The sequence below is a fragment of the Acanthaster planci genome, linkage group LG05, assembly GCF_054643075.1.
Source record: "Acanthaster planci isolate LZ-2023a linkage group LG05, COTS_SCS, whole genome shotgun sequence".
Lineage (NCBI taxonomy): Eukaryota > Metazoa > Echinodermata > Asteroidea > Valvatida > Acanthasteridae > Acanthaster > Acanthaster planci.
In genome coordinates this window covers 21,969,688-21,996,824 of record NC_141781.1, presented here as the reverse complement: position 1 = coordinate 21,996,824, position 27,137 = coordinate 21,969,688, and the positions used below count along the sequence as shown (strand labels likewise).

The following is a 27,137-nucleotide window of genomic DNA, read 5'->3' as shown; positions in this document are numbered from 1 at the left end:
TGAGCTGTTCAAGGAAAGTCCGGAACTTGCATAATGTAAATGTTCTACTTTTTTTTCAAAGTATGACTTGAAGTCACCGGAATATTTGTTGTACAGTCAAAAAAAGTCATTCATTCTTAATAATGTTACCAAACTTCTCGCCATCATTCGCTTTCCACTTTAGGGGATAACTGTCGAGACATGTTCCTACAAAAAATCTTTTAGAACGTTCACAGGTTGAAAAAGTTGGCGATCGACGCATTTATTTTCTCGATTTTCCCCCACTGTAAAACTCTACTAAAGCACGAACAAAGGTAAAATGACCCTATCCCAATAAACCTTACAAGTATACATTCAATAATGTATATGAGTGCGTTCAAAGGGAAAGAGAAGCCACCTTCCCAGAAAATGAATTAATACAGAAATCAGTTTGAGGATGTTACTTCAATTCTCTTTATAGTGTTGCTAGATGTGTCACTACACACACTCACCTACATTTTGGGGAATTCTCTTTACAAACTATCAACCTGTAAGAGTCACGGCTCGTTATAGCAGTCTGCCGGTAACGACTGCTCATCGACTTCCTGTTACGTATTGACTGTACATCCCTATAGAAAAAGTGAGAAGCTGGCCACAGCGTACAACACACAACATGTGGCAAAACTGTTTAATCAAACTGTGGAGCACCCACGGACGTTTATAATAAAATTTGGACTCGCAATACCCTTAATCAGCTAATAGAGATCACTGAATCCACTCGCGGCCATTTTACCGAGCCGAATACAAAGCTTTCCTGGCAATGCCCGCCTTTGTTCTTCCTGACGTCAATAGAAGGGAGCAAACCCATGCATTTGTATTCGGCTCGGTAAAATGGCCGCTGGTTGGCTTCTTTTTCATATAAAGGCGTTGCAAGTCAAGGTTTTTTATATATGTCGGTGGGAGCGCCTGCCTACGATGACGTCACCATTTGTCTAACGAATACGCTTCTCGGCATTAAGGGCAAAGTTACGGGGGCCCGGACACTCCTATACAACAACCCAAAAGTAAAGAGACAAGAAAAATGTCACAGGCATACATGGGCGCCTACGCGCATTCGCACCGGTCGAGTCCCGTGTTATCTACAGCTGGTATTGTTAAGCCTGACCTTGTGTCATTTCGATAGGAAGGGAAGAGTACGGGGTTTGCTTGACATTTTCCAAGGTAAGCAGAACATTGGGGAAATGACCCGGACTATCCTGCTGATTCTGAAACAAGGAAATGAAGTGGCAGTTTCTCATGTACTCTCCGTGTAAACAGTTTCTCTGTGTGCAAGAGAAGGGTTGAATGATGGAAAGATGAGAAGACCCCTCGTCAAATGTCACATGTTTTTGTTCTTTGGGGTCCCTGGACTGGGTTTTGTGAAATAGAAGGACGCAATCTACCAACAGGTGTGCAAACCTGTATTTCAAAGAAATTTTGAAAACCGGAGCTCTCCATGGCCACCTGGCTCTATTTTGCAGTGGATTGGAAGCAATTTTCATATAGGACAGTGGCTTTCCAACCACGTGTTTTTCAGGGTAATTTTCTTTGCATAAAATTTCCTGAAAGTCACTGGCTAAGCCACAAGAAACTGAAAAGAAAGTGAAAGATTAGGAAAATAAGCTCTTTTTGATGAGCGTCTCAAACACCTGTTAAAATTAAACTTCTTTTTTCCGGATTTGTATTATTATTTATTTTTCATTTATTACTTTTTTTTAAGTGAGTTGTTATTGTCTGAGACAGCTTATCTACTACTCAGTCACACTTTCTGGAAATGCAAAAGCGCCCTCATGCGACCTTGTGTAATCTTTAATTAAAACCTCGACCCGAGCGTGACCCGACTACTCGAAGTTTTCATGAAGTGTGCATTAATGTCAGAATTCTGAGTCACTGTCCGGAACGCGCAAGCTCAAGGGATACGAGGTTAATGGGGGCAGGAAAGCAGCCCCAAAATGCCAGGGGATACTGCAGCAAATACCCAAGGAAACACGCCAAGAGAGTGCGGAAGGAGGGTTTTCATTTCAGAAGAGTTAGGATTACGTGACTTTATGCGACGATGAGACCAAGGTCGGGGATTAGCGAGGGCTAGGCACGGACATCATAAAAAAAATCTGGATTCGCAATGCATTTGTACCGACTGAAGCCACCGGCAGCCATTTTGCCGGGCTGAATACAAAGGCGATCGTTGACTTGCACGTCATTGTAACTATCGTTGCCACGGAGGATTTGGTTAACAATCAAAAGCGAGACAATGGATCGCGATCAGTGATCCGTTGCTGGTTCACTGACACCATGCCGAAAGGATGGAGCGAACCAGCGGCAGAATCACTGATCGAGATCCAGATCCCGTGTGAAACTTGTCATCATTAAGGAGTCTATATATCATCTCAGGTCAGCAAGCAATGGTCCTTTGAAAAGTTAAATGTTACCCACACTTGGTAACAGGGCATTTGCAATGCTGCTCCTAAATTATGGAATGCCTTGCCATGGCATGTACGGTGCGGGCAGAGCCTTGCCGTTTTTAAATGTAAATGTATCCCCACACTGCGGTTTGGATACTAGTGCGGTGACATTCATTCATTTATCCTTTCATTTCTTAAATCAATCATTTTTTTACGTCAACTTGTACTGCGCCGTTGATCATTATTATGGAAACAGCGCATTATAAATTTTCAATTGTATATATTATTATTATTAAACACACTGCCATTTTTTGTTACTTTTGCATTCGGAATGGTAAAATGGTCATCCACCGGTGGCTTCAATGACATAGGTGGGCCGATTTAGGGCATGGCGAGTCCATATTTTTGTATTTGACGTCGGTGGGGCTAAGGACACAATCATACCAAAGACTGATTTGGGTAGTCTTTATCGTGTAAGACGACGATACTACATATTTTTCAGAATGACAGGCCTGACAATGACAGTGCCATGAACGAAAAACGACGCACCGCGTCCTAAAACGGCAAGTGCATACAATCTGATGGATTGTCAACGCAATCAATATTATGAGATCACGTCCAAGCAAAGTCGGCGAGAATGAGTCGGGTAGAATAATGAAGTGATATTATTATTTGAAATGATATTTGAACTCCTAAATCTGACAAATTAACGACCGATTCTTTTGCCCGTAGGTCAAATCATGCCAAAATGACACCTCCTGGGCTACAAGTGAATGACATTTGAACAATTAGACCGTTTATGATTTTTATTACAAATACGTGTTCACGAACAGCAAACGTGATCCAGTTTTTCACTCACAATTCAACAGGGAAGTGAAAACGGAAATTCTTCAGGTAAACTGAACATTTGGTAAAGGGATTGAAACACTTGTCATCGTGGGTTTAAATCTGGAGGACCTAATAGTCTGTGCGGGCGATATGACCAAGTAGCCTCCTTTCCCTCATTCCCTGGTCAGGAAGTGACGAGCTTACTGAACGTCACTGCCGGCACTAGGAGCTGTGGTTTGTTGAGCGTCACTAGCAGGGAACGCATTCAGTAGCAACGAGGGAACCCTTGATGACTCGTCATCCCCTTCGAGTACGGCGCTGTAAAACGGCGGGGCACGCTCCTATCTTACACCTATGGCTACAATGATGAGTTGCGCGAGTCGGGGCTCGCCTCAGCAGAAACCTGTTACCGAAGTCATCTTGATTTGCCTGGGATATTTCATGGCAGAGTCCGGACTCTCATTCCAGTCGCCATGAGTGCCAGGAGAGTGGCTACACCAGTCGTTTTGCAGACTATCTTGGCCGCCGTGTCGGCCGCGGTAGTGTTCCTCGACAGTCCAGAAGACCTTGTTCTGGCCGCCGGCAACACGGCGGTCCTACGGTGCAGCGTGGAACCCCAGGGTACCGAGAGAGAACCGGTGAAATGGGTGCATCTTGAGTCCAATCGGATACTCAGTGAAGACAGTGTTGTCATGGGGCCGACAAGGGACAAGTACTCTGTGGTGCGCAACCACGGAGGAGGCGAGTATACCCTGAAAATCTCAGCCATCCAACTCGGCGATAAAGGGGAGTACCGCTGCATGTGCGGCTCGGAGTACCGGTCTGCTGTACTGACAGTCGTGGTTCCCCCAGATGCTGGGTACCCGCTTTGCCACGTCCAACCCAATCCTACGAAACAGCGACCAGGGGGAACGGCCGAGTTATCGTGCACTTCACACGGGGGGACCCCTCCCGCGGACTTGGTCTGGCATCGCGGGGATTTACTGATATCCGATGTTACGACGCAAGCCAACGCGTTGCAGCACATGGTAACGGCAAGCGACAACGGGGTCAGGTTCACCTGTTTCGCCAAGTCCAAGGCTCCCTCCTTGCCAGTACGCAAGTGCGAGACGATGGTACTTAACATACCGCCCGAGGCATCCATCAGTCCGCAGTTGCACGTTGTTCAACCGGGGGAGTCGGTGACCTATACCTGCGCAGGCGCTGGCATCCCGGCCGTCACAGGCTACAGGTGGCTGGTCAATTACGTCGACGTGACGGGGGAAGAGAACCGGGGCCAGCGCTATAAGTTGCTGGACGACAACAGGACACTGCGGATCACCGACGCTCGAAGTTGGGAAGACGGGGCATTAATTGCCTGCGAGGTTTCGACACACTCTGGGTTGATAGGCCGAGCCTGGGCCAAGCTCTCCATCAACTCACCGCCGGTTACGTCTACGACCAAGGAGGTTAATCCAGGATTACTTCTCCCGACTACAGACAACGTCCCGATTGAGAATGACAAGAAGAAGATCGGACCTACCGTTCTTAAGCCACAGACCAATAGTGCAACTGCTGGCGTGGTGGCCGGGGCAATCCTAGCCACCGTAGGGATTATACTGGCCTTGGTGGTAATCGCCATTTTGCTTACTAAAACAAAAGCCAGCGGTCAGTTCAGCATGGCCACTGCCAACAAAAAGAAATGCTTTGAGGACAAACCTGGGCTGTCCACGGGTACCATAAAAAAGATGGACGAGTGTCCAATTTACGCCAAACCAGACAAACTGCGTAAAGGTCCGGCGCCTGTGCCTCCAAGCGCTGCTGCCCCAGCGCCCGAACGCACCCTGGCAACGCAAAAGAAAAAAGCCCGGAAAAACCACCACAGCTACGAAAAAGTGGACATTCTCGGCTGCTCTTTGCCCGGGCAGGCCTACACCTTGCCCGTCAGACTGCAGAACAAGGCCCCTGCTACCCCGACCACGAGGCGGTCGGACACCTCAAGACTACTTAAGGCGCAGGCGCCTCCACCGCCGGGCTTCCCTCTACCACCGCTTCCTCGAAAGTCACCTGTACCGACTCCTCAACATCCCCCTAATAATGAGCTACTGTATGCTGATCTGGATCTGCCTGCTACCAGAGAAACAATTAACCAATCACATAACTCGACTGCTGGTGTGGATTACGCAATTCTTCCAGTGCATAATTCTGTGAACAGCGGGGGCTATGATTGGGGCACCAGTTGAGTGCACGAATACCAGTGGCTCTGTATACTTAATATTTCGCTGCTTTTTCATAAGTATATATTGATATCTTGTAAATTGGATTTTATACTGAATTTTGTCTATCGTTGTTGCTCTGTACGTATTTTTATACAAATATTTTTCGCAACTGGAATTTTTTCAATTTAGAGAATTCAAAGAACTTTTGAGGGCTCAACCGACGCTGCTATGATTGAACAAAGGATGTATTCCGGATCATAAAAACTGTTCACCGATTATTGATTTAGGTTGAGGGACTGCTCGAAACTTGATAACGATCATGGAAATAATAGCCTGAACTTAAGCTATATTCTGATCACGATATTACACCGAGGAACTGTTTTAAATATTGTATTCGATTAAACAGTGTACATTGTATCAGAGGATATTAAGTATAAAAACCTGAAATTTGACGTGGATCTTTAAACGGAAAAAGTGAGATTATAGTACCTCTTCATTGAAATGTGTAATTCGCATTGTTTTTAGTGAATATAAATGCGTGTACACCATATCAAAAACGAGATGCCAACCCTATACTTTTTATTTTGTGCAAATATTTTTTCAAAATATCGTTTGTGGCTTCTAAGGCATATGAGCCTCGTTTTCATGTAAGAACTGAACTTGTTCGAAATCTGGTTGATTATTGGTTAAAAATAACACAAGGCAGGACTGAATTAATCCTCACAGCAAGTCAATGAGCAGACCGAGGTGGTCTCCTTCGACTTATTTAAAATTCAACAGACGTTTGAATTCTGCACGACACCAAGTGAACTCCCTCAGTTAATGACAAGAAAACTTCATGTTGGCAAGTCAGTTTACACCGGCACCTCAACCAATGGTCCGTGCCTCAACTGACAAGCCACTGTCAATTTCTCTGTGATTCCCCACTCATTGAACCAGCAATCTTCTTAAAATTTCGACTTGTGTGCTGTAGTCATCTTTTGGTTTCCCACCATGTTGGGTACACCACAGCGGGAATTATGGTTGAAGGTCAAGGTGTGTCATTCATTTTTTGAACACCCACTGTCTCTGTACTGGTCTTGGTGTGTTATCTTCGCACACCACAAGAAGGGAGCGGCCTTCCTAACAAAACTGTGTTGAAAAATTCATGCCGCCGATGCTTCTCAAAATAGCAGGGACGAAAGGGTGCGCGCGCACCGGTAATGTAGCCTTTCATCTTGGGCGTGTGCGCGTCGCCGGTCTGTTGGGGCATTTACGGGAAACTTGACACCCTCGCTCCCAATTCGGATCCTCATATCCACACCTCACTTTCTTTGAGTAGACCTGAGAACAAAAACAGGTCCACATAATGTTGGTTCTGTGAACCTTTTGCGGACTATTATAAAGCCATGTCCACACAAGGTTTTCCCCTCTCTGAAAAAAAAGGTTTCAGCAAAGGAAGAGGAACAGTTAGGGAAAGATTAACATATCCAGCGAAATTAGTGTGAACAGTACAAGAAAAATGAGTAGTTTCACCGAATACCTACACAAGAAATATCGTGTGTGTGCACAGAGCGGATGTCTGACAGGACAGGGTAAGTCCCACAGGACTTTTAGCCTTCAATAAAGGCTTAATTTTTTTTGGCCACTTATTTTCTGACAGTGAGTCCAAGTTTATTCGATCATGTTCCACGCAGCACAGCCAGGAGCTAATTCTGTCTTGCTACCAACGCTGCGTATACACGCCTTAAAATGGCAGTTTCTGTTGTCGTATAAAAAGGTGAGACGCGAGACTCGAAGTGAACGCTGACTTTTCAGTTCAGGGTGATCAAAGGAGAGGGGTGTGAACAGAGTGTAAACAGGGGAGGGGTGTTAAACAACACTATATGCAAAGTCGCGACCTTAGGAACGACTTTCCGCAAACTTGCCTGCCGCCATTCGGGACTTCTTTCCAACTTGACAGACCACAAGCATCTTGGGCTGTGCATCGTTTCCCACACATGGCTGGAGGAGGAGGCTACGGGTGACGCAGAGACACCTGGTGGGTTTCAGCCATTCAGACAATGAGTCACCTGCACCCTCGGGAACACACAAACTCAAAATGCGATGTGTTAGCGTGGTCTTCTTTCCAGACACAATCATACCTTACATCCTGCGAGAAACACACAACGTTCGACTCATGTTCATGTATTGTAGACACTAGGTCCTAGAAAGCCCTATAAAAATTAAAACTGCCCATAAGTCGACGGTTTTTCATAAATTTCGCAGGTCCACTAATCCACAAGTTAATTTACCAAAGCCACTTTCCAAAGTCTAACACAAAATGCCACCAACAGCGCAATTACATAAAGAACAAGCACGTGAAACAGGTTTGAAATACTCCACAGTGGTTTATATCGTTTCAGAAGATGTTACAAGCAGCAAGTCACAATTATGAGCGGAGTAAAGTACACTAAAGTACATAACTGGTGGAAAAATAAAGCCAAAAAATAGAAGCTATTTCAATCTAAAGAACGCATGAAAAAAAATCCGAATATTCTACAAAATAAACAGGTGTTCCTATTCGCCCGAATGTGCATAACCTTCGTTGAACTACAATAACACGTTAAATGGTCACAATGCGTCCGCTGACGTGTCACAGAAATCACTCAATATTTTCTGGATATATCTTTGCATACATGTGTTTTTTTTCCACCACCAAGAAAGGCATAACTTAGGCACATTACTTCCCCTTTAAAATCACCAAATTGAGACCAGCTCAAACACAGTGACGCACAAAACTATCTGCGGCTACTTAAAAGAGGAAGAAAATTCTTGAAAACAAAAACAAATTTTCGAAGATGCTTTAAACAAAAACAAAGAGTAATAAACTCGGCAAAATGGGATCCATCCGCAAACGTTGCTGACATAAACTGAGAGCGCACATTTTATCATCTATATCCACACTTGATAGCAATTTGTTTCTGATTTCTTCTCCGTTTCCAACTCGGAGCAGGTGTAGCTAACCGACAACTGTGTCTGCGGTTCGCACTACGGACCAATGATACTGTGACACGTCATATTATGCTTCAGCCAAAACACACCCTTTGAATGTTCTAAAATGATCTTTGCTACATGGCCGAGACACACACATTAGAAAATGAAGGAAAAGCGGATATGACCTTCTACTGTTCAACTTCCCTGCATTCAAAGAAATGGACTAAAAGCAAGAATCCCATGATAAAACCAATCGATTGCGTCATGATTAATTTCTTTCTCATCTTTGCTTTCCAGAGAACACTTTTGTAGATCAAGAATTTTTGGTCTTCAAGCTCAAAAATTTTACTAGAACAGAACCAACTCTGTTTTCGTCCCTACTATTTAATGTCTAGCAACTGAAAATTTTAAGGGAGTGACACATTTTATAAATATTTAGCTGCTATCTCAGAGGAATGAGTGACGAATAAAAAAGTGAAATATTTTTTATCTCAAATGAATCTATTCACGATCCACAACTTACAATATTTCCCGCACAAAACATCTACATATTCTAATTTTAATTGTGAACAATTCCATAATCACAATTCCACAGGATCTTTTGTAATTATTTATAGGTCCCAAAAATTACAAAAATATAAATGCCACTTCACCGTATTATGAAAAAAAATCACCAAAAAATACCCATTATTTTCAAAAGTTTAAAAATGGCTGACTTTTCATCGAAAATTGGAAATAACTTCTGACATGAGAGAGAAAAAAGCTGCATTACTAACTGAACAGAGAAATAGGAAAGAGTCAGAAAATAAGTGAAAGAACAAAGGTCCAAAATCAAATATGTTTTTCCAAGAATCTGGAAAATTAAAATCAATTATTGCATTTCTGCAAAAGCTATGTACCACCAACAGAACAAATCAAATATACAACTAATGCTACTTTGCTTAAGTTTTTAATGTATTGTAATTTCTGTTGATAAATAAAAAATCATAGCCCGTTTTGATACAAAAAATATATCTAATATATCTGATTGGTTTTCTGTAATCTACAACTTGTGTAAATAGAATATACATAAGCAAGCAAACATTCTGTGCATATCAATGTTACGTCCAAACCAAATAATTTGTAGCCTTGTCAGTTCCGAATGTGCCTTGAAATTTCAATGCAATGGAAAGGATTCTTTAGAACCTATGGCAATTTTCCATCTTTTATTTAGTCAATTTGAAGTCAATTTGTTCAAGCTTACAGTCAACACAACAACCACGCTTAACTAATCCAAAAACTTTTTCTGTACGTCTGGTGCCTTTGAAAACTTGCTAACCCCTCCTAATCATCTATCATACCTTCTGGTATCCTGACCAACATGGAGGAGTGCACGACAAACGTCTGTTGCCTTTCAATTTCTGACTTTTTCAGATTTGTACAATCTTCAACATCCAAACTCCTTCTACTTTTAACGGAAAAAAATTGTTTGCAGTCATTTCCGTGATTTGTAAAATCAGCGGTGAAGAATTAACTCTTGTGTTCAGTTCGCAGGTCGGAACAATTCCTTACAAACCTTTTCAATATCTTGTCCAGTTTTGGTCATTCAAAGAAGCATTTACGAATGGTCAAGTACCAAGTGCTGTCTTCTTGACATGCTTTTCCTATCTGTTGATAAATGCTGTTCTTCTCCCACAAACAAATCCTGAATTTTTTCTCTTATAGGTATACAGGTGTTACAGAGGACCCTCAACAGACAAAACAATACAATACTTGCTGAGAGAGAAATACTCTCTCATTTCCCTGTTAGACATAACACCGCATTGTCCAAAATTCAACATTCTCTGCCCAAGAATGTGACAAACGTGACAAACCCAGACGCAACACAGGCTCACAGCCTGATAGCCTAAAAAAGAAAGAAAGTGAAATTCAATACACAAAGCACGACTGTTGGATTGACTGTTTCGATTGACTTTTGACCTCCGACCCAGGCATGACTCATATCCAGGCCCTGTCAGGAAGAGCATTGTCTGTTACAGTTTAGGGAGGAAGTTGAGGTTCATTTGTCACTCCCTTGTGGAAAACAGTTCTGATCGCCCTCTATCGAGCTCCAATTATTCCTTGTGTGAATTTCGAGCCATTTTTAAAAATGACATAATCATAAAAAGTGCCCTTGCATCATTTTAAAAGAATACAAAATCTCACTTGCTGATATTAAGGCACAATTCCATTATAATTGTCTCCCCTGATAACCCAAGTTAATTAAAAAAATTGTTCTTAGTGTCTGATTATTCATTCATTATTAATTGAATGACACGTTGAACACTGTGATTGCAGAGCATCAATTCATGATTAACGTGTCTATTGCTTTCCACATCTGGTTATCAACCCTCATTATACTTCCTCGAGCTTTGGTCATCATACATGTACTAAACAAATAGGAAGGCAACAGGCTGGTGCCAAGTGACCAAATCAGTTCGGTGGCAACTCTGTGCCGTCAGGGAACTAGGCAAAAGGGGAGTTTCCATGTGACAGAGCTCTGCGTCTTGTCAAGAACTTAGTGTCACTGAGTTCTTTTTAGCTTTGGGAAAACTCATCCGAGAGAGAATTAGAACCAGTGTTGTCTGGAATATGACCCAAGTGCTCCACCAACTAGGCCGTCAACTTCTGTGAGAATGTCAGAAATCTCCCCTGATTTCCTGAGAAGCACCCTGGTTAAAGATTGACTAAACGACACTGCCAACCAGTGGTTGAAAGCTCCTTTAGTACAGCACCAGGTGCAGTGATTTGGTTACAGGCTCAAGCTCTGTTTCTGATCAATTTCCTTCATCACTCCATAGTGCGTTCGGTTAGTCGGTTTCCTTTGTATTATATGCATGTCTAAGTTTCATTGTTAGTTGATAATATTTACAAAGTGTTTTCTTTGGGGCTGTCTAGATCTTTTCGATGTAGTTGGAAGGGAAGAGGCCTTCTTTTCGTCCCATCCTGCCCCGCCACCACCCAGAGGGGTCTGAAAGGAAAGAACAAATTACATCAAAACAAAGGAATCAGACAAAACAGGCAAGATTTTTGAATGGGCTAATCTGTCTCGCTGTACTTTTGAAGTGAGCAAGTTAGAAAGTCTCCTTTAAAACTCCAGTCTTGACAAAGTTGAATAGAATTGAAATCCATAAAACATTGCTTCTTACCAATAAATGACATGTCTAGAAGACACTGTAATTTTGAACACACAACAAACAAATTGTTCTCTCTATAGTGTGATCCTTACGCAAAATTGAAACCAAATACTTCATCCTTTACGTATCATCAATTTTTCAGGTGTGATGTTTCACTGGCAAGTTAATGGTAACCACAAAACAAAAAACTTCAACTGATTTATTTATTTATTTAGTTTATTTCTTTGGACAGGCAAGGACAGATGCACCATGTGTAAGAACCACGTATGACAAAACTAATAATGACTCAGATCTGACTCATGTCTCACCTTCGCTGATGATCTCGATGGTTTCGCCGGGGCTGAAGCTCAGTTCTTCAGTGTCTTGGGCGTCGTACGGATAGAGTGTTCGGCACATGGGTAGTTTGGGCTTGGGGAGGGGCTTAGGTTTGGGCTGGGCGGGGGGTCTCTTCAGCGACTGTCTCTTGAATCTGGAGAGGGAAAAAAGAAATAAGCAGACAGTTGCCAACTTGTCTGATTTTTTTAGAGCTCTACAAGGTATTATCTTAGCAAACAAGGTAATGTGTTTCCTTTTGTTGGCGCTGCTATTTTCGCTGAAGCACATAACATGTACTAGGGGGCACTCCATATGATGACAGCTGTAGGGAAACAAGTATGGTTTAAAAAAAAACAAAATTGCCATCACTGCCCCCCTCCTTCATCCATTTCTGGGTACCTCTCTAGAATTTCCCTTGTTTCCTCCAGGGTTTCTAAATTCAGATTCCGTGTTATTGGAAGGGCATTGTTGTCCCCCCCTCCCACCAAACTCACGGCACGTACCCTGATACGCCTGCATCCGGGGTCTGCAAGAAGGCTGTGTTGAGTTGCTGTACCCTGGGGTTCTTTGCCCACTTGGCAGCACCATCCTTGGGAAGCGATGGGTGATCCCCGCTAAGACGCCGACTGTTACGCATCATTGGTTCTGCAAGAGGAAAAAGGAGACAGAGAAACAGGTCATTTTCACAAACAAGGCAATGAATATAAAACTATACAGAAATGCTAAGCCACTGATGTTAAGCTAAGTTGTACACTTAAATGCGCTAAATACTGGAATGTTTGACTTTGAGCACGCAGTTGCAGAGTACCAGCTGGGCATGTAGCACCGTGAGAGTGCTGTTGGCTGGTACCCCAACCAACATTTTGCTCAATATACATGACCGTCCTGAGCAGTCTGTGATAAGCAGGCTTTGTGCTATTTAATTCTACATCGCCCAAACCAGGCTGGCAAGTTACAGTCAGAAGGATGTTGGCTGAGATTTTGGCCTCACAAATAAACCACTTTTCGATATTCCAGGGTACAGTTTATTAGATATGCAGATGGCTTTGGTAGTAATGGCATATCAGAGCTGTGAAAGACATACAAAATTACTGGTAACGGCTTTGGAATATCAGATATAAAAAAGTTTCCCAGGTGAATTCAGCCTGGCCTGGTTTGGGATAGAAAGCCCCATCTCTCAAGTTATGTTGCCCCGGAATAGAAGAAAAGTAACAGAGGAGTCGCAAGCTCTGATGTGTGGTTTTATTTTCACAAAAGTTTTTACATGTTTACAATTTACATATTCTTACTCAGTGAAATTACTAACAAACTGCTCCTACTGTTTTATCTTGTAAAGTAAATTTCAATATAGAATTGCTTACTGTGTGAAATTATTAACATACTTTTTATATAATTTTATTTCTAGAGAATTCCACTATTGGAATCAAACCTGCTCTAATTACATGTACTTATGGAAAACAAGCACACCCTTTTTATGATTGTCTAGGAACCCAACCCTTAAAAATATTTCCCCCCCAAAATTAAAAAATGGCAAAGGATTTGGACCTTTTTTTCCCTACCAACTTATAACTACCGTGACTGGAGTCTCTCCCCCTAACATTTCTAAATTCCCTCTCATTGGCTAATGGCAAGCAAGCGCAACGAAAATTAGACTTCCATCAGCAGCTGGAATCAAGGACTGGACGAGTACTGATGGGGACTCTCTGTGTATATTGGGCAGTCCATTACTATAAAACTTTTTCACAACAATCTCCTGGACGAGAACCGATCAATCACGCCAAGGAAGGGGAACCTGTCAATGTGGTGAATGCATCTGACCCTTAGGGCTTTGGCCCTTTCTAATGAGACTGTTTGAATTAAAAACTTGAGCATGAAGAGAAATTCTCACACTTCAAACTACAGCATTTCTAAGACTGTCCAAAGTGGATTTGAAAAAGTAATGCCATCATATGTAAATAATTTGGTAATGTAAGAATTCATTCACTTACCCTTTTAAATATTTGAAGTTACTGGCAACAAACGTGATAAGGTATAATGAACAGTCTTGGTCCTTTCTGACACGATTTGCCTAATTTGGGTATTGTAGACTCGTGGGTGTGGGGTACTGCACAGTGGATTACTAAAAATGGCTCTCGTTAGAGAAATCGTGAAGCAAAATTCCTTTTCTAGACCATGCTTTACAATGCGGTACGGCGTTCGCAACAGCAAAAGAAAAATTGAAGACATATTGTTGTGTGACTCAAACCTTTTCTGAATGAATTCCGTTTCCATCAAGAAATCACAATTTTGCTCGGAAAAGTAAGTGCCAACTGCTGTTATGTTTTTCGCCGGTATTTGGGTAGGTATTAACCGGCATGAACAAAATGGAAATGCTTAACAGGACAACATTTACAAGGCACGGGTCATTTCCACCATTCATCCGTCGTTGCCAGACTTCGTGACTTACAGAAAAATTGAAACAGTGAATCTCTTTCCTCTGTGGAGGGGAAACTGCAAATTACATTTGATGTGTGACTCATCGGAGAAAGAAATAAACCAGACGGTAGTGGGGGGGTCTATGGTAAAGGAAACTGCGTTGTGTGCAAAGAATTCAGTTGTGTGGATGCTGAAGGGAACTTTAACCCTGGCAAGACTTTAAGTGTGGACAAAACAATTTAAAACATCTGCTCCTAGATTCAATTCCTTCACATTCAGCATCACGTAAAGAAGGAGTTTTGATGCTGACATAAATGACGTCTTCCCTTTGTCTATCTCTTCCGTGACCAGTATAAACGTACCAGACAAACCATCAAGCTTAAAAACACACACATGACACACACAAGTCCCAAGAAATGGCCAATTTCTAAAAAAAATTAATCATAAAACAAATCCTTCTCCAGACTGTACTTTATAATGGGACATAGCACACACAAATGCAGAAAACATCTCTTGGATAGTGTAAGACTTCAAATTAAGTTTCCTGAACATTTTTCCATCATCCATTTTTTTGTGGGGGGGGCCTTTTTATAGTGCAATAAATGCCTGTTGTCTGCAACTCTCTTTTGAAGCATGACGGGGAAACTTTCAATTTTGGAATGCTTCCATTGTATTCCAATCCATTAATCTCAACACCCCCTGCCCCATTTTGTTTTGATCAATCACAGCTGTGATGACATAACCATCAGTCCGGCACGTGCCCACTCTGTGCATGTCTAAAGATGTAAGAGCCCTCACTTTCAATGCCCACATGGATGTTGGGGTGGGGCTGAACGGACCAGTCTATCAATGGATAGACCTATTACGACTCTTTACAAACGTGTATTTATTTTGCTCTTGGAAGGTTGTCTTTCAAAAGAATAGAATTATAACTGTCGGCTGCGATCAAAGCTGACAGACCTCTAATATATCCATTTTTAGAACTCTGTTGACCGAGAAAGTGGGTAGTAGTTGTTCGTCATTGGCGGTATTTTTGAACAGAGCTGCATTGCAATACTGCAGACTGTGTAAGTAATATTGAAATGATCATTTTTTTTTTGTGAGCAGTTTTGACTTCTGGTCCTGCTTGCCACATGAGACAAAGTTTTTTCCTTCGTGGCAAGGCATGGATGTTTACAAAAGGACACCGTGTTAAACGGTTGTTGAATAAATTCTTCTCCTTCATGTAAAAGTGAAATGTGGTTGAAGCACAGATAAACAATTGCAGGAAACAAGAAAATAGATAGATAGTCACACGGGCCGAAAACTTGCATTTTGATCTATTTTTGTCAACTGTCACCTTTTCCGATATTCCCGTCCTCCTTGTTATTTCCGTGTGACCACTTTGGACCTTCTAATTATCAGCATCTACAGCTGCAGGCTTAAGCTGGGGCCAAGTATAGCCCCCTATCCCCCATCATTGGAACTAGTGACCTGATCATAGCTGATTGGTGGGTGTAAGTGACCTTTCACAATGTTTCCTCTCTTTTGCCGATGCTCTCATAAACTGTGTGACAGGCACTGGCAAAAGACTAAAGAAAACTTTAAACCGAACTATAATTTCATAAACCTTCTCAAGGCTGCAAAAATAGTTGAAAGTGGGAAGAACCGAAATGCCTGTAGAAACAAAAAATAAAATGCCTGGAAAAGACAGGGGTGTAATGATTCATCGATGCATTGATAATCACGGCATGAGAAATACATGTACAGTATTGAATTTCAAAAAGGCTATACCCACAACACATGTACTTGGCTGTGAATAAACTTTGACATAAGTCAAACTCTTTCAAGAAACACAAGTCTAGCTTTGTGGACAACGCAATGTGCAAAATGAAGGCAGAAAAAGTTAACCACTTACAGCAATATTTTGCCTGTGAGACGAATGCTACACAGGTGAAATAGCTGTGACAGAAGTTACATGCACCAGTACAGCATGTGGACACTTTATCAATACAAACAACGTGTGCGTATCAAACGGCAGCCACAACTTAATTTCATTTCACGATACGTATAATGATGGATATTGTCTGACAATCTTCGTATTGGGATAGATATTGTGTTGTGGCCCTACTATTGTAAGACGCATTGTGTCATGACAGGCTAGTGTTACATACAACTCTGCTCCACTGTCATGCAATGCATGAGGCTTGCAATAGGTTGTTCACCATTTTTGTTTTCCTTCCCAAATAACGTTTTGGGGCAAGTGCAACGGGAGCATTTCTTCGATCAGCGTTGGGTCTGTGTAAAATTTAGCGTCAGAGTGAATTCAGCAACAGTAGGATCAGCTCTTTGTTTTGATGTATCCCTCAGTCTGGCATCCCGATGAAAGGACATTGTGTGGGTGGAAAAATGTGGAGGGTTCCGTCTGATTTCCATGGAGCATGATCCTTGCAAAGGCCTGTTACTCAACAGTGGCGCTGGGCACTTTTTCACTGAGCGGGTGATCATTTTGTAGCAAAGCTGGAAATGAAAGGTTGGTACCGGGCAGTACTGGTTGACCCCTCACATTTCCCAGTGTGAACTTTGCCAAACTTATTACCCCAAAAAACGGACTCTCCAGATTCAGAGAGGAAGTAGCCATGAAACTGTTTCCTCTGATGACAGTGGTTTGGACAATTTGCTGGTTGAGAGTGACATCAGGAAGGTGTGGCAAAATTTGGGTAATTTACAGCAAGGCTCAGCCCAAGCTTAGTGATGATCATATTAGGACATTCCTGCCGCTAATTTTACATGACACAACAGCGCCTGCGTTTATTTTTGGAGTTTGAAAATGAGGCTGGAGTCAAAATGAAGAGCTTCTGAAGTAAAACATATTTTTTTGGGGGGGGGCTGGCTACCAACATTGCCGGGCAACGCATGCCCACACAGTAAGATTTTTAAAACCTAGTAAATAGTTATCGAGGCTATTCTATTTTCCAGAGTGTGTGATTAGAACTTTCAAAGCAGACTTTCAACTGATTTTATTTTTTACATGAACCACAAAATAAAGAAACTCTTTCAGAAGCATCAGATGAGAAATAGATGAGGTAAAACCAACTCAGATACCGACTTACTGTGTTGGGGTGAGTGCTGCGGTGATTTCCGCGGTTTGTCCACCTGGGCATAGGAGGCTGATGGAGGGGGCCGGCCAGGCGCTTTCCGCTGGACACGTCCGTTGCCCATGGGTGAAGCGTTAGCTCGGTCTGACCTTGTCACCTGGGTCTGTCTGACCCCGGGTCCTGGGTGAGGTGAACAAAGGTCACAAGGTCATTGGAGATGTGTGCTATCAAATCTGGATACTTCAGGCAACAGGCTGCAAGAAATATCCTGTTATCTAATTGATCAATCAATGATTGTTTCCTTTTCCGTCCACCTTCGCAAGATGCTGCCCAAATCGTCTTTTTGAAAAATGTTAACTTGTGTGCAGTCGTGCAGGCTCATTCATAAATCACCCGTTCAATCATCTGTACCCAGCAATGAGAGTGTGCAAAGGAAATGACTTATGACAACGTTATGCAACTTACGTGAGTTTCTGGGCAGTCCGGGACCCACGCTAACCGTCATGACCTTGCCGCTGACTTTGAGGATGGCCAGGTCACTGTTGCCTTGAGCAAAGCGAACAGTTCTGGTTCCGCCACCGCCCCAACCTTCCTTCTTCACAACCACTTCTATCCTAGAATTCAAATGAAAGAAAAGACTTACAACTTGAAATCTCAGAGCAAAATCAGGACAACCATTGCGACCAAAACTTCAAGAAACAACTCAAATTATGGAAGTCTGGTTAGAAACTGCCCTTAGTCAAAATGTACTAAAGCTAAGTCTAAAATTTTATCAACCTGCATTGTTTCAAGATCAGTGTATATGCTTCATAGTGTAACATATTCTAATAAGGGCAATGTGACACTGAGCATAACAGTAAATGTGACCTTGAAATGTGGTTGATCAAAGCAGTGTGTCCCAGAATGCATCTCACTTAATCCTCTGTAACTACAACTGGTGGTGGAGAGAATTAAGGTATTTCATGCCTTTTGTTTCACGAGACTTGAATGTTGACGACTTCGAAAGGAAAAAATGAATCAATTCTTGGGACCTTTTTCCTCTGCTGCCAGAGACACAAAAATTCCAGATTAAGAAGTACTCCAAGATACTCTGTTGCCATGACAACACACTGCCTACTCACGTGTCACGGAAGTCAAGTTGCAGCTCCCGACCCACGGCATCCCTGTATTTCTTGCTAAGTACTGTCAGGAATTCCGTCTTAAAGACTGACTCCAGGAGGCTGGAGAAGTCGTTCTCCACATGCAGGACAAAGAAGTCGTCTTGTAGAGTGCTAAATCAAATTTGAAATTGATGAAGAATATTGAAGTTTGAGAAAAATTTAGTACATCTTGAGTCCAGTTCACAATCGATAGAACTTTTCCAAAAAAAATGAGGTCAATGATTAATAAATATACGGATACTGATGTGAAATTCGGTGAGTTTACTTTATGTGATGTACAATAGCCTTCAAGAAAGAATCTCTACAAATGAACTGTAACAGAACAAAATTTCAAAAGAGAGAAATGGAATCATGGATTGCATTGCACATAACTTTTTGCACAGAACAATAATTATTACAGGGACTCTGGAGACTGGGATTCTAGATGGAAAGAGGGACGTATTTTTATGAGGATCCACATTTAATAGGACACCAGCCTTTAGGTCATACGTAAACCACTCTCCTCTAGGCACAGAGCGACTTACCTAAGTGACACGCTCTGCACCTGTCCAACGGGGATCTTGCGTTTTACGACGTCTTTAACCTGGCCCTTCTCTGGCCCACTCTTGATCTTCTCTCGGCCGATCAGATAAATGGTGCGGGCCGACAGCAGCAAATCGCGCTTCGTCACCTGTAAAGTAAGCGTTGTCGAGACCCAGACATGATCTACGGTACGTGTCAGATGGTACTGACAACTTTCAATATTTCAGTACTGTATGCAGATTTCAAACAGAAAGTTCCATTTCATGAAAATATATGTGTAGACAATATTTCACACATGTAACATTGTTCTGTCTCCGGAACGTGAGGAAAGGTGCTGACTGGCAAAACAAAGGAAATTTGCGTCCATAAAAGCCGCCAAAGAAACAGTCAACTGAAAGAAGGCTTGCCTTCACTTTAGGTAAAAGAGGCCCAGGACAAAAGAAAAGGGATTTGTTCTTATGGCTTCGGAGACTATTTGAATGACTTGAGGTTTAAGCAACAACAGCGACTCCACAAAACTTATTCCGGCATTAACTACGAACATGGTCTCTCGGCAGCGCAAATTCTAGCAATAGAAAAACTGTGCCTACTCACCTTGAAGCGACGGTCATACTTGCTGACTTTGTCGGCGAACTCGATACGCTCCCTACGTGCAGTCAATGCCTGCAGCAATGGATTGTGCTCAAAGCCGATGTAATCGCCGGCAAAGTTACGGTTGAGACTGTAGCGTCTTCTCTCCTTCTTGTTGTACAACAAATCAGATGCTGAAAAAAAAAAAGGGAAGATGTCATTAGGACAAATACCTTTCCATTTGTAACCAAACCTAACAAATGAGTCACGAGTTGCTTTGGCAACTTGTGAGTGAAAGGCCTTAAAAAAACTTGCACCGAGTAAATCAACTTGGAACCCTCAGCATTTTCCATCCATATTTCCATTTTTATCAGGATGAGTGAGCGACTTTCCTCTTACTTGTGGAAACTAAACCAGAGTTACTGAAAACAGGGCACTGAGACATATTTCGTGGGACCTAGTTACATTTGCAAAATTTTACAGGAAGATTGAAAAGGAAGTACCTTGTTCTTTGAGACGAAGGTAATGCTTGTGGGCGTTGAAGCGTCTGAAAGCTTTCTGCAGGATGCGAGCAAAGTGGTCGTATTTCCGCTCACGTTGCTCTTCTAACAGGAACAACTGGGCATGGAAGCAAGGAGATAAAAGAGGAAAAGAATTAAATAGAGATCACTGAAACTGGAAGCGGTGTCTGGTATAAAATGCAAGCGCATTGTCTCAAAAATCCTTCAAAATCCACCTGAAAGTTTTTTGAAGATTTTGCAGGATTGAAGGAGGTAGAAAGCAGCAACTACCTCTGGGCCAAATAAAAAGAGCCACAATTTCTGATTACACAGAACAATATTAGAATGGTATCATTCGATTTCTTTCAGGAAAAGTATTCAGGTGGAAATGATAATGGATTACGTTTTTGTTTGCGCTCGTAAGTGAAAACTTAAGGTACTCTGTCTGATTTGATACTATGTATGTTTACACTTGGCATCAGTAATGTGCACTCAGTTGCTGAGTTTCTGAATTTAGAAAGCAGACGGTTGTAAGTACAACCACACAAAAGCAAACTACTTTTTCAAATGGCCCAGTTCAGAAATAAAATAAAGAATACAAAAGGGCAGTTTTCAACTAAAATTAGGCTCTGGGTAAAGCACCATATGTTTTTATTTTCAATCAATTTTTTAATTAAAAATCATGATAATCTGAGGAGATGCCATTACTACAATGGCAGCACGTGTCTTTGAACGTGAAAGTTCACACTTTGGTAAGTCGTAGCAGTACCCTATTGGTCAAAGAGGAACAAAATATGTGTGAACCAACTGCATGAGAGTGTGGTGCCAATGCAGTAATGACTTCTAATCCTGAATGCTGGAGTTGGCCATGGGTACTGCATGATTTCCTAAGTTTGGGTCTGGTAACCATACATGCAGCTACTTTTTCGTTGGGCCTAGGTGAAAAAAAAATCCTCTAGGTTAAATTGGGGGGGCTTACAGATTCAGGCGCCTTGATGAAGACTTTGGTTTTGCCTAGCTGCCACTGGTCCGGTTCCATGTTGACGGCATTCATGAGATGCTTGATACCAGACCGAACATCACCACGCCACTGGGGCCATGTCTCGGGAGTGATGACTGCGTATCTGCAACAGGCCAAGTGTTCATGATGCTAACAGAGTCACATGATAAAACTAACATTTTCCCATCCCATCAACGGTACTTCAAAAGACTGTGCTATTAAATACAACTTCCAACAAAATTTTGTCCACTTTTCTAATTAATGTTGCAATGACAACAAGAAACTTTAAAAAATTCAAATAACGAATTAGATTTAAGGAAGGCAAGAAACAAGAATAAATACTCATAATCCTGGACGATACCTTCTGAGGAATTTGTCAAACTCCCGCCGATAAGCAAAGCCCGCACGCCGCACTCGAATATTCTCCTTCAGTCCAAGATATTCAACTTGATGGTACACTCTAAAAAATTAAAAAGGTCTCATATTATTTATTTTACTGACACTCAAGAAGAATTTTGGGCCTTCTAAGGTCAGAACGTTTAGAACATCTACTTTGACCGTTACATCATTTGATATCCAGGCTGCCACACTCTCAGAGACCCAAGATATTCAGACAAACAGGACGAATTTCCAGTTGGGAAGCAGCGAAGCAAGTTGAGACAAGTGTTCCCCTGCAAAAGATCTTTTTCAAATTCTAAAGTGAACTCAGAGTGCCGTTTCTGTCTCTAAGAAACTTTACCTTTTCTCTTCCCAGTCACGGGGCCGTTTGGTCTCGTTGGGCTTGATGCAACGGATGTAGTGAGGGGTGCACTTCATTAGTTTTGTCACCAACAAGTTGGCTTGGGTCTACCAAGAAAAGAGATGGAGGGTTGGAAAATTGTAAAGATTAACCTTCCAAAATCAAACCTCACTTGACAATTATTTTGTCATTTGTCAACAAATTAGGTTTAAGCAAGGCAAGAAACAAGAATAAATACTCCTAATCCTGGACTATACCTTCTGAGGAATTTGTCAAACCTCCGGCTGATAAGCAAAGCCCACATGGAGGAACCAGGAAATAACTTTTTCTTTTCTCACCTTTTGAGTATCTGTGTACTCTTTTTCCATGTATGAAGACTGTTGAAATCTTTCTTGAGTTACGTGAACTGAACGGTGCACTTTTCAAACACTAAAAATTGACCAAGCATTTCTGGAAAGAGAAGGCACTTTCTCTTTGAAGTAAATCCAGGAAGACATGGTTCAGGTTGCATGTGTTCATGTTCAAATTGTGAATCCAAAATTTGCCATCTGGGGACATTTCTGTTAAAAGGATTTTTGCTAGATTATTGCCATATACTTACACAGCAATAAATTGCCAAAGAAAATAAAATCTGCCATAGTAGTGGTTAAATAATCTAGAAATTTTCTGTGCACAAATCAGTGCAACATTGAGATTCAGTTCTGCTCATGAATATGCAAACTGCATTAGCATAAAAACCAAAAAAGCATCAAAACATAGGTTAAAATTGCAAAACAAAAATTTAAAATGAGGTTAATTGAAACCCAAAGATGCAATTTCAAGGGTTTTTAGTAAAATTTATGAAACTATTTCCATTTCCTGGTTCCTTTAATGACACAATAATTACATTCGTCTTTAAAATCTCATAAAAAGCAGGGGGGGGGTAACTGGGTGATATTTATTTCAAATAAGCCCAAATTTTCTTCCCCCAATTATCCTGTATTGCCCTATCCCTTACGTTAGGTTTGGTAAGATTGTCAAGAAACCAGGGTGAGGTGTTGAGCACTCTCTCCACTGCACATGAATTAGCCCCAGGTGTCTGAAAGCGACAATTCCATCTCTGATGTATTAATCCTCAGGGAGAGGGGTGGGACAGCTCACAAGGAAAAAAAGAACACTCAAAAGATATCAAAGACTCCAAGTGTGAGATCAAATTTTTTTCCACGGCCTTACCCTGATTTTGGTCCCGGCAGTAGTGGGTCGTTTCTTTTCCGTGGTTCCAAGTTTCTCCGGGAACAGTCTCTGTATGAAAGGGCTGGATGACAGAAAGGCTGAGTGAAAATTTAAGGCTGTCATTCAATTTAGAAGGATTCCAGTTCCATCTGTTTCTCTAGTCATAAAGAGAAAACATAAATGCTGGAAGAAACTTGGTGTTTCCCATGTTGCAATTTGAGTACACTGATCCTGTTTGATCGACAAGCATTGAAACATCCAACATATTTCCATTTCTGCTGAAACTATTTTCGTGTCAATACAACAATGCTTATTCAATTAGCAGCTGTAAGTTTCCTCTATGAACTATTAAAGCACAGCTTAAACCAACCAAAGTGTGTGACTGTACATCAACACATGACCTTAAAGTTCTGAGACACTGTTTTACAGGACGGTCAGTCGAAGGTACAAATCAAAAGTAGTCAGATATGGTATTTTCCTGCAAGCTATCTGTCTTTCGTTTCCCAACCAACTTCCTTGCTTTTTTCTTTACCTAATTTTTGAAGCTAGGTTTTCTCAGAAGGCAAGTGCACAGTGACTTACTTTTCGCTGGACTGCATGAGTTCAATCAGGTCGGGAAAAAGCACATCTCGGTTCCTCTCACAGAAACCATCGATAGTGTACGTCACCTAGCAACCAAACAGGAGCAAATTTATCATCAACAAATTTCCACTGGCCTCATACCTCTCTCTCATGGCCATCAAATACTGTACCATAGACCAATCCAAGTGAAGCCACACCCACATGTTTTGACCAATCACCACTGTCGTTTATGCCAAACATGAGTGCCCAATAGTCTGAATGCACACACGCATATGTGATGCATATGGCTGGAACACATGCAGAGTGGTACTGGAAAGGAGGAAATATGTTACCAGCTCCTACAAAATGAGTCTTGAGGAGATTAATCCAGCAACCTTACTCTAGTGTAAATTAGAAGGTTTTTGATGTATCACTATTAAGTCTGGCATCCTGATAAAAATGGACATTATGTGCGTTGAAAATGTTGAGGGTTCCTACTGAATTGGTCAAATTAAATGCGATAAAATTACTTCCAGATCAGTCAAACCATTTGTTAGACTGGATACCTTGCCAGCGTAGTGGTGTATAATGAAGCCGGAGCTGGTGCCCTGAAAGTGCTGGTGGGTGCCCACTGCCCCGTTCAGCTTCTGTAGGAGCTTCTCGTCGGCGCCTTCACTCTTGGCGTGCATGGTGGCGCAGATGTCGTCCAGGATGCTCATGATGCCAGGAGGTGACTGGGAAAGGGAGAAAAACAAAACTTGGAGATCAGAAGTTCAAAAAAACACTGAAACAGTAGCAATCTTGCGATGGCAATCTCACACATCCAAAGTCTTCATATGAAAATCTCACAATTTTAGCCTTCAATGTTACCTTTTTCTCCTCTATCAGATCACACACAATCTTGTTGTTGAAATAGTCAATTGCTTTCCACTTGATGCCCTCATTCACATATTCTTCCTACAAGTGAAATAAATTGAAACAACTATGTCAGTTTTGATGGACGCCACAGTCTTCGAATGACATCTTAACAAGGGCCCATCGTAATTATTGGGAGTTAAGCGCAAAATGCTAAGAAACATTCTGGACTGTTTTGAAGTTGGTAAACCACTTCGTGGTGCCTGACCTGCTCGGCTTTGAGGGTCAGCTCGATGAAGATCTGCTGCAGCTTCTCATTGACAAAGTTGATACAGAACTGCTCAAAGCCATTCTCCTGGAAGATCTCGAAGCCATAAATGTCCAGGACGCCGATGTTGATCTCCTCCCGGTCCTTCTGCATGGCATGGTTGATGGACTGAGACAACGTCGAAAAAAAAAAAAGAAAATTTAAGCAGGAAATAAGGCCTAGTTTCTTGAAACTGCTAAACATGAAACTACAACTTGGCAATTTCTTTGGGCGAGCAGGTTATCGCTGAGCCCCCAAGACTGGCAGCATCTTTTTTGCTGTATATTCTTCGCTTAGCAGATTTTTCATACTCAATTACTCCATGAGTTAGGAAGTATGTCATGCAGTGGACGGGTATAACCAGTAAAAAAATAACTGCTTACTAGTGACAGGAAACCGACCAAACAGTCATGTGATGCATGACAATCACGATTAGTCTTCACCTTTACGCTGCTTGGCACATATACAATTTTGCCAAGTAACATTTCCTGCGTTACAGCTTTACGATGGTGGGCCCAACCCGGTGACCCAACTAACTCAGACAGACGTTCAGACTGGTTTATACCACTTGTTGCAAAGTTGAAACATGCTTAGCTTTTTGCAATTCTGCAGTGTGAACTCCAGCTGTAACATCCCCATTTTGGGTTCAGCATGGAAGGCAACTAGGCAGTGCTGTATTTGGATACTTTGGAAGTACTCATGACTGTTTCACAAGAACAGTCAGACTCCCCTTCCCCACAAAAAAAACCCACAACCTCTTACACTTTCACAAAGATATTCCTTTGCTACTTAACTCACTGGTTAGCAGTGAAAGTACATCTGGTATTAAAGCAATGAAAAATACTTGAGAAACAGTTGTGATATACTCAATGACAGAAACCGGTAACAGGTGACAAAATTCCCCTACCTCTACGAGATAGTCAAAGACCCTGGCGTGGACAGCTTTGGCCAAGGCGTCCCGGGTGTAAGCGGCCTGCTCCGTGTTCAGCGTGACTTTGATGGACTCGGTCTGACCTCCCCACTTACTGTCCATCTGTCGGCTAATCAATTTAGACCGCAGAAGCTCCTTGTCCACCCCGAAGAGGTAGGCGGGAAAATCCAGGACTTGGGGAAGAACCAATTCAGTTTTTGAAACAATACAACTTATTTACTCTCACCCTCCCAGTGTTACTTAAATCACAACGTCATCTGAGTGTTCCCCTTAAGTCATTGGAAAGTGAACTTTAATGATTAGATTAACAATTACAGATAGAGCTGAAATTCCCCACTGTGGCAAACCTTTCTGCCTGTAGGTTGGGACAGAGAGGGTTTTTCACCAAGGTCAAAGGTCACAACAGCAGGACAGCAGTAATGCACTGACATGAGGGTAATTCCAGAAATTAGGGGTCCACTTTTTTTTTTCATGTTCCTTTCATATCTGACGTATGATTTGGTAAGTTCAGAACACATTTTCTAACTTCTAAGAGTGATGAATTAATGCAGATTACCTACCACACAATATTAATAGTTTGAAATCAATTCTGATGATATATCAATGCCAAATAACAAAGGTCAGATGTAACAGGGACTCAAAAATGTCACACTTTTGGACCCCTAACTTCTGGAATGACCCTTGACCACCAAAACAGCATTTAGATTCAATTAGCAATATGTGAACGTTGTGGATGTGAAGGCTCTGCCAAAGTGAAAATAATTATTCTCAACCCTCAAGCCTAAATGCATACAGCATACGTTGACCATCAGTTATTTTTTCTTAAGCAACCAATCACACACATGCCAATAGTAACCAATTCCACGACATACTAAAAACAATAAGTAATGGATGGACAGATCATGCATGTAATAGTTCAGTGCATTCAACCTCGTATTGTACCCAACTATCCCAGGGTGACAGTAGTGGCACAATCTCTTTCATAAAATATTGTGATGGAAACACAAGGCATTGTGGGTAATTTACTACTGAAGAATGTGCATGGACACTGTGCACACTTTGTGAACGAGCAAAAATTCTAAAAACCATTCTACATCACTACTAAAAATACTTGTGGAGAAAAGTTCAATAGATCGATGCACTGAAAGACCACTCACTGAATAGGACACCGAGACAAAAAGGAATGAGAACCAGTGCTTTAAAAAAAAAGGAAGAGTTAAAAACATTTGACAAAAGGGTACAGTAAATTTGGAATACTGCAGAGAATCCTGTCAACTAGCACTTACCATCAATGCCGCCATCTTAAAGCATGAAACAAAATTTGAAATGAAAGCTGTCAATTGCTTTGATAAAGCTACCAGTGCGTATGTTGCAATAAGTCACACCATTTGGAAAGAAAAGGACTTGTGTGATGTAGCAAGGCATGAAGAAAGTAAAG

General features: G+C 41.8%; 2 protein-coding genes across 4 annotated transcripts in view; one reads left to right on the top strand and one right to left on the bottom strand.

Annotated features, from left to right (window-relative positions):
* The first annotated feature begins 3,497 nt into the window (after positions 1 to 3,497).
* LOC110989882 (uncharacterized) lies at positions 3,498 to 6,367 on the top strand. Its single transcript, XM_022254572.2, has one exon. It carries the CDS (start codon positions 3,701 to 3,703, stop codon positions 5,447 to 5,449), a length of 1,749 nt encoding a protein of 582 aa, XP_022110264.2. The 5' UTR covers positions 3,498 to 3,700; the 3' UTR covers positions 5,450 to 6,367.
* A 1,407-nt stretch (positions 6,368 to 7,774) lies between these two features.
* The window catches only part of LOC110989880 (unconventional myosin-Ie-like), a 49,207-nt gene continuing 29,844 nt past the window's right edge, over positions 7,775 to 27,137 (bottom strand). For 2 of the 3 annotated variants that reach the window (XM_022254569.2, XM_022254567.2), the window contains exons 9-27: positions 26,986 to 27,000; positions 25,676 to 25,872; positions 24,730 to 24,897; positions 24,477 to 24,563; positions 24,173 to 24,340; positions 23,628 to 23,713; positions 23,046 to 23,127; positions 21,834 to 21,940; positions 21,456 to 21,554; positions 21,074 to 21,218; positions 20,098 to 20,212; positions 19,619 to 19,788; positions 19,027 to 19,172; positions 18,464 to 18,613; positions 17,808 to 17,956; positions 17,358 to 17,522; positions 12,354 to 12,495; positions 11,844 to 12,004; positions 7,775 to 11,369 (exon numbers count right to left, since the gene is read on the bottom strand). In XM_022254569.2, the coding sequence (XP_022110261.1) occupies positions 11,293 to 11,369; positions 11,844 to 12,004; positions 12,354 to 12,495; positions 17,358 to 17,522; positions 17,808 to 17,956; positions 18,464 to 18,613; positions 19,027 to 19,172; positions 19,619 to 19,788; positions 20,098 to 20,212; positions 21,074 to 21,218; positions 21,456 to 21,554; positions 21,834 to 21,940; positions 23,046 to 23,127; positions 23,628 to 23,713; positions 24,173 to 24,340; positions 24,477 to 24,563; positions 24,730 to 24,897; positions 25,676 to 25,872; positions 26,986 to 27,000 (2,429 nt within the window). In that variant the 3' untranslated portion in view covers positions 7,775 to 11,292. The remainder of the gene's footprint in view (positions 11,370 to 11,843; positions 12,005 to 12,353; positions 12,496 to 17,357; positions 17,523 to 17,807; positions 17,957 to 18,463; positions 18,614 to 19,026; positions 19,173 to 19,618; positions 19,789 to 20,097; positions 20,213 to 21,073; positions 21,219 to 21,455; positions 21,555 to 21,833; positions 21,941 to 23,045; positions 23,128 to 23,627; positions 23,714 to 24,172; positions 24,341 to 24,476; positions 24,564 to 24,729; positions 24,898 to 25,675; positions 25,873 to 26,985; positions 27,001 to 27,137) is intronic. The other variant, XM_022254568.2, reaches the window with a different exon arrangement.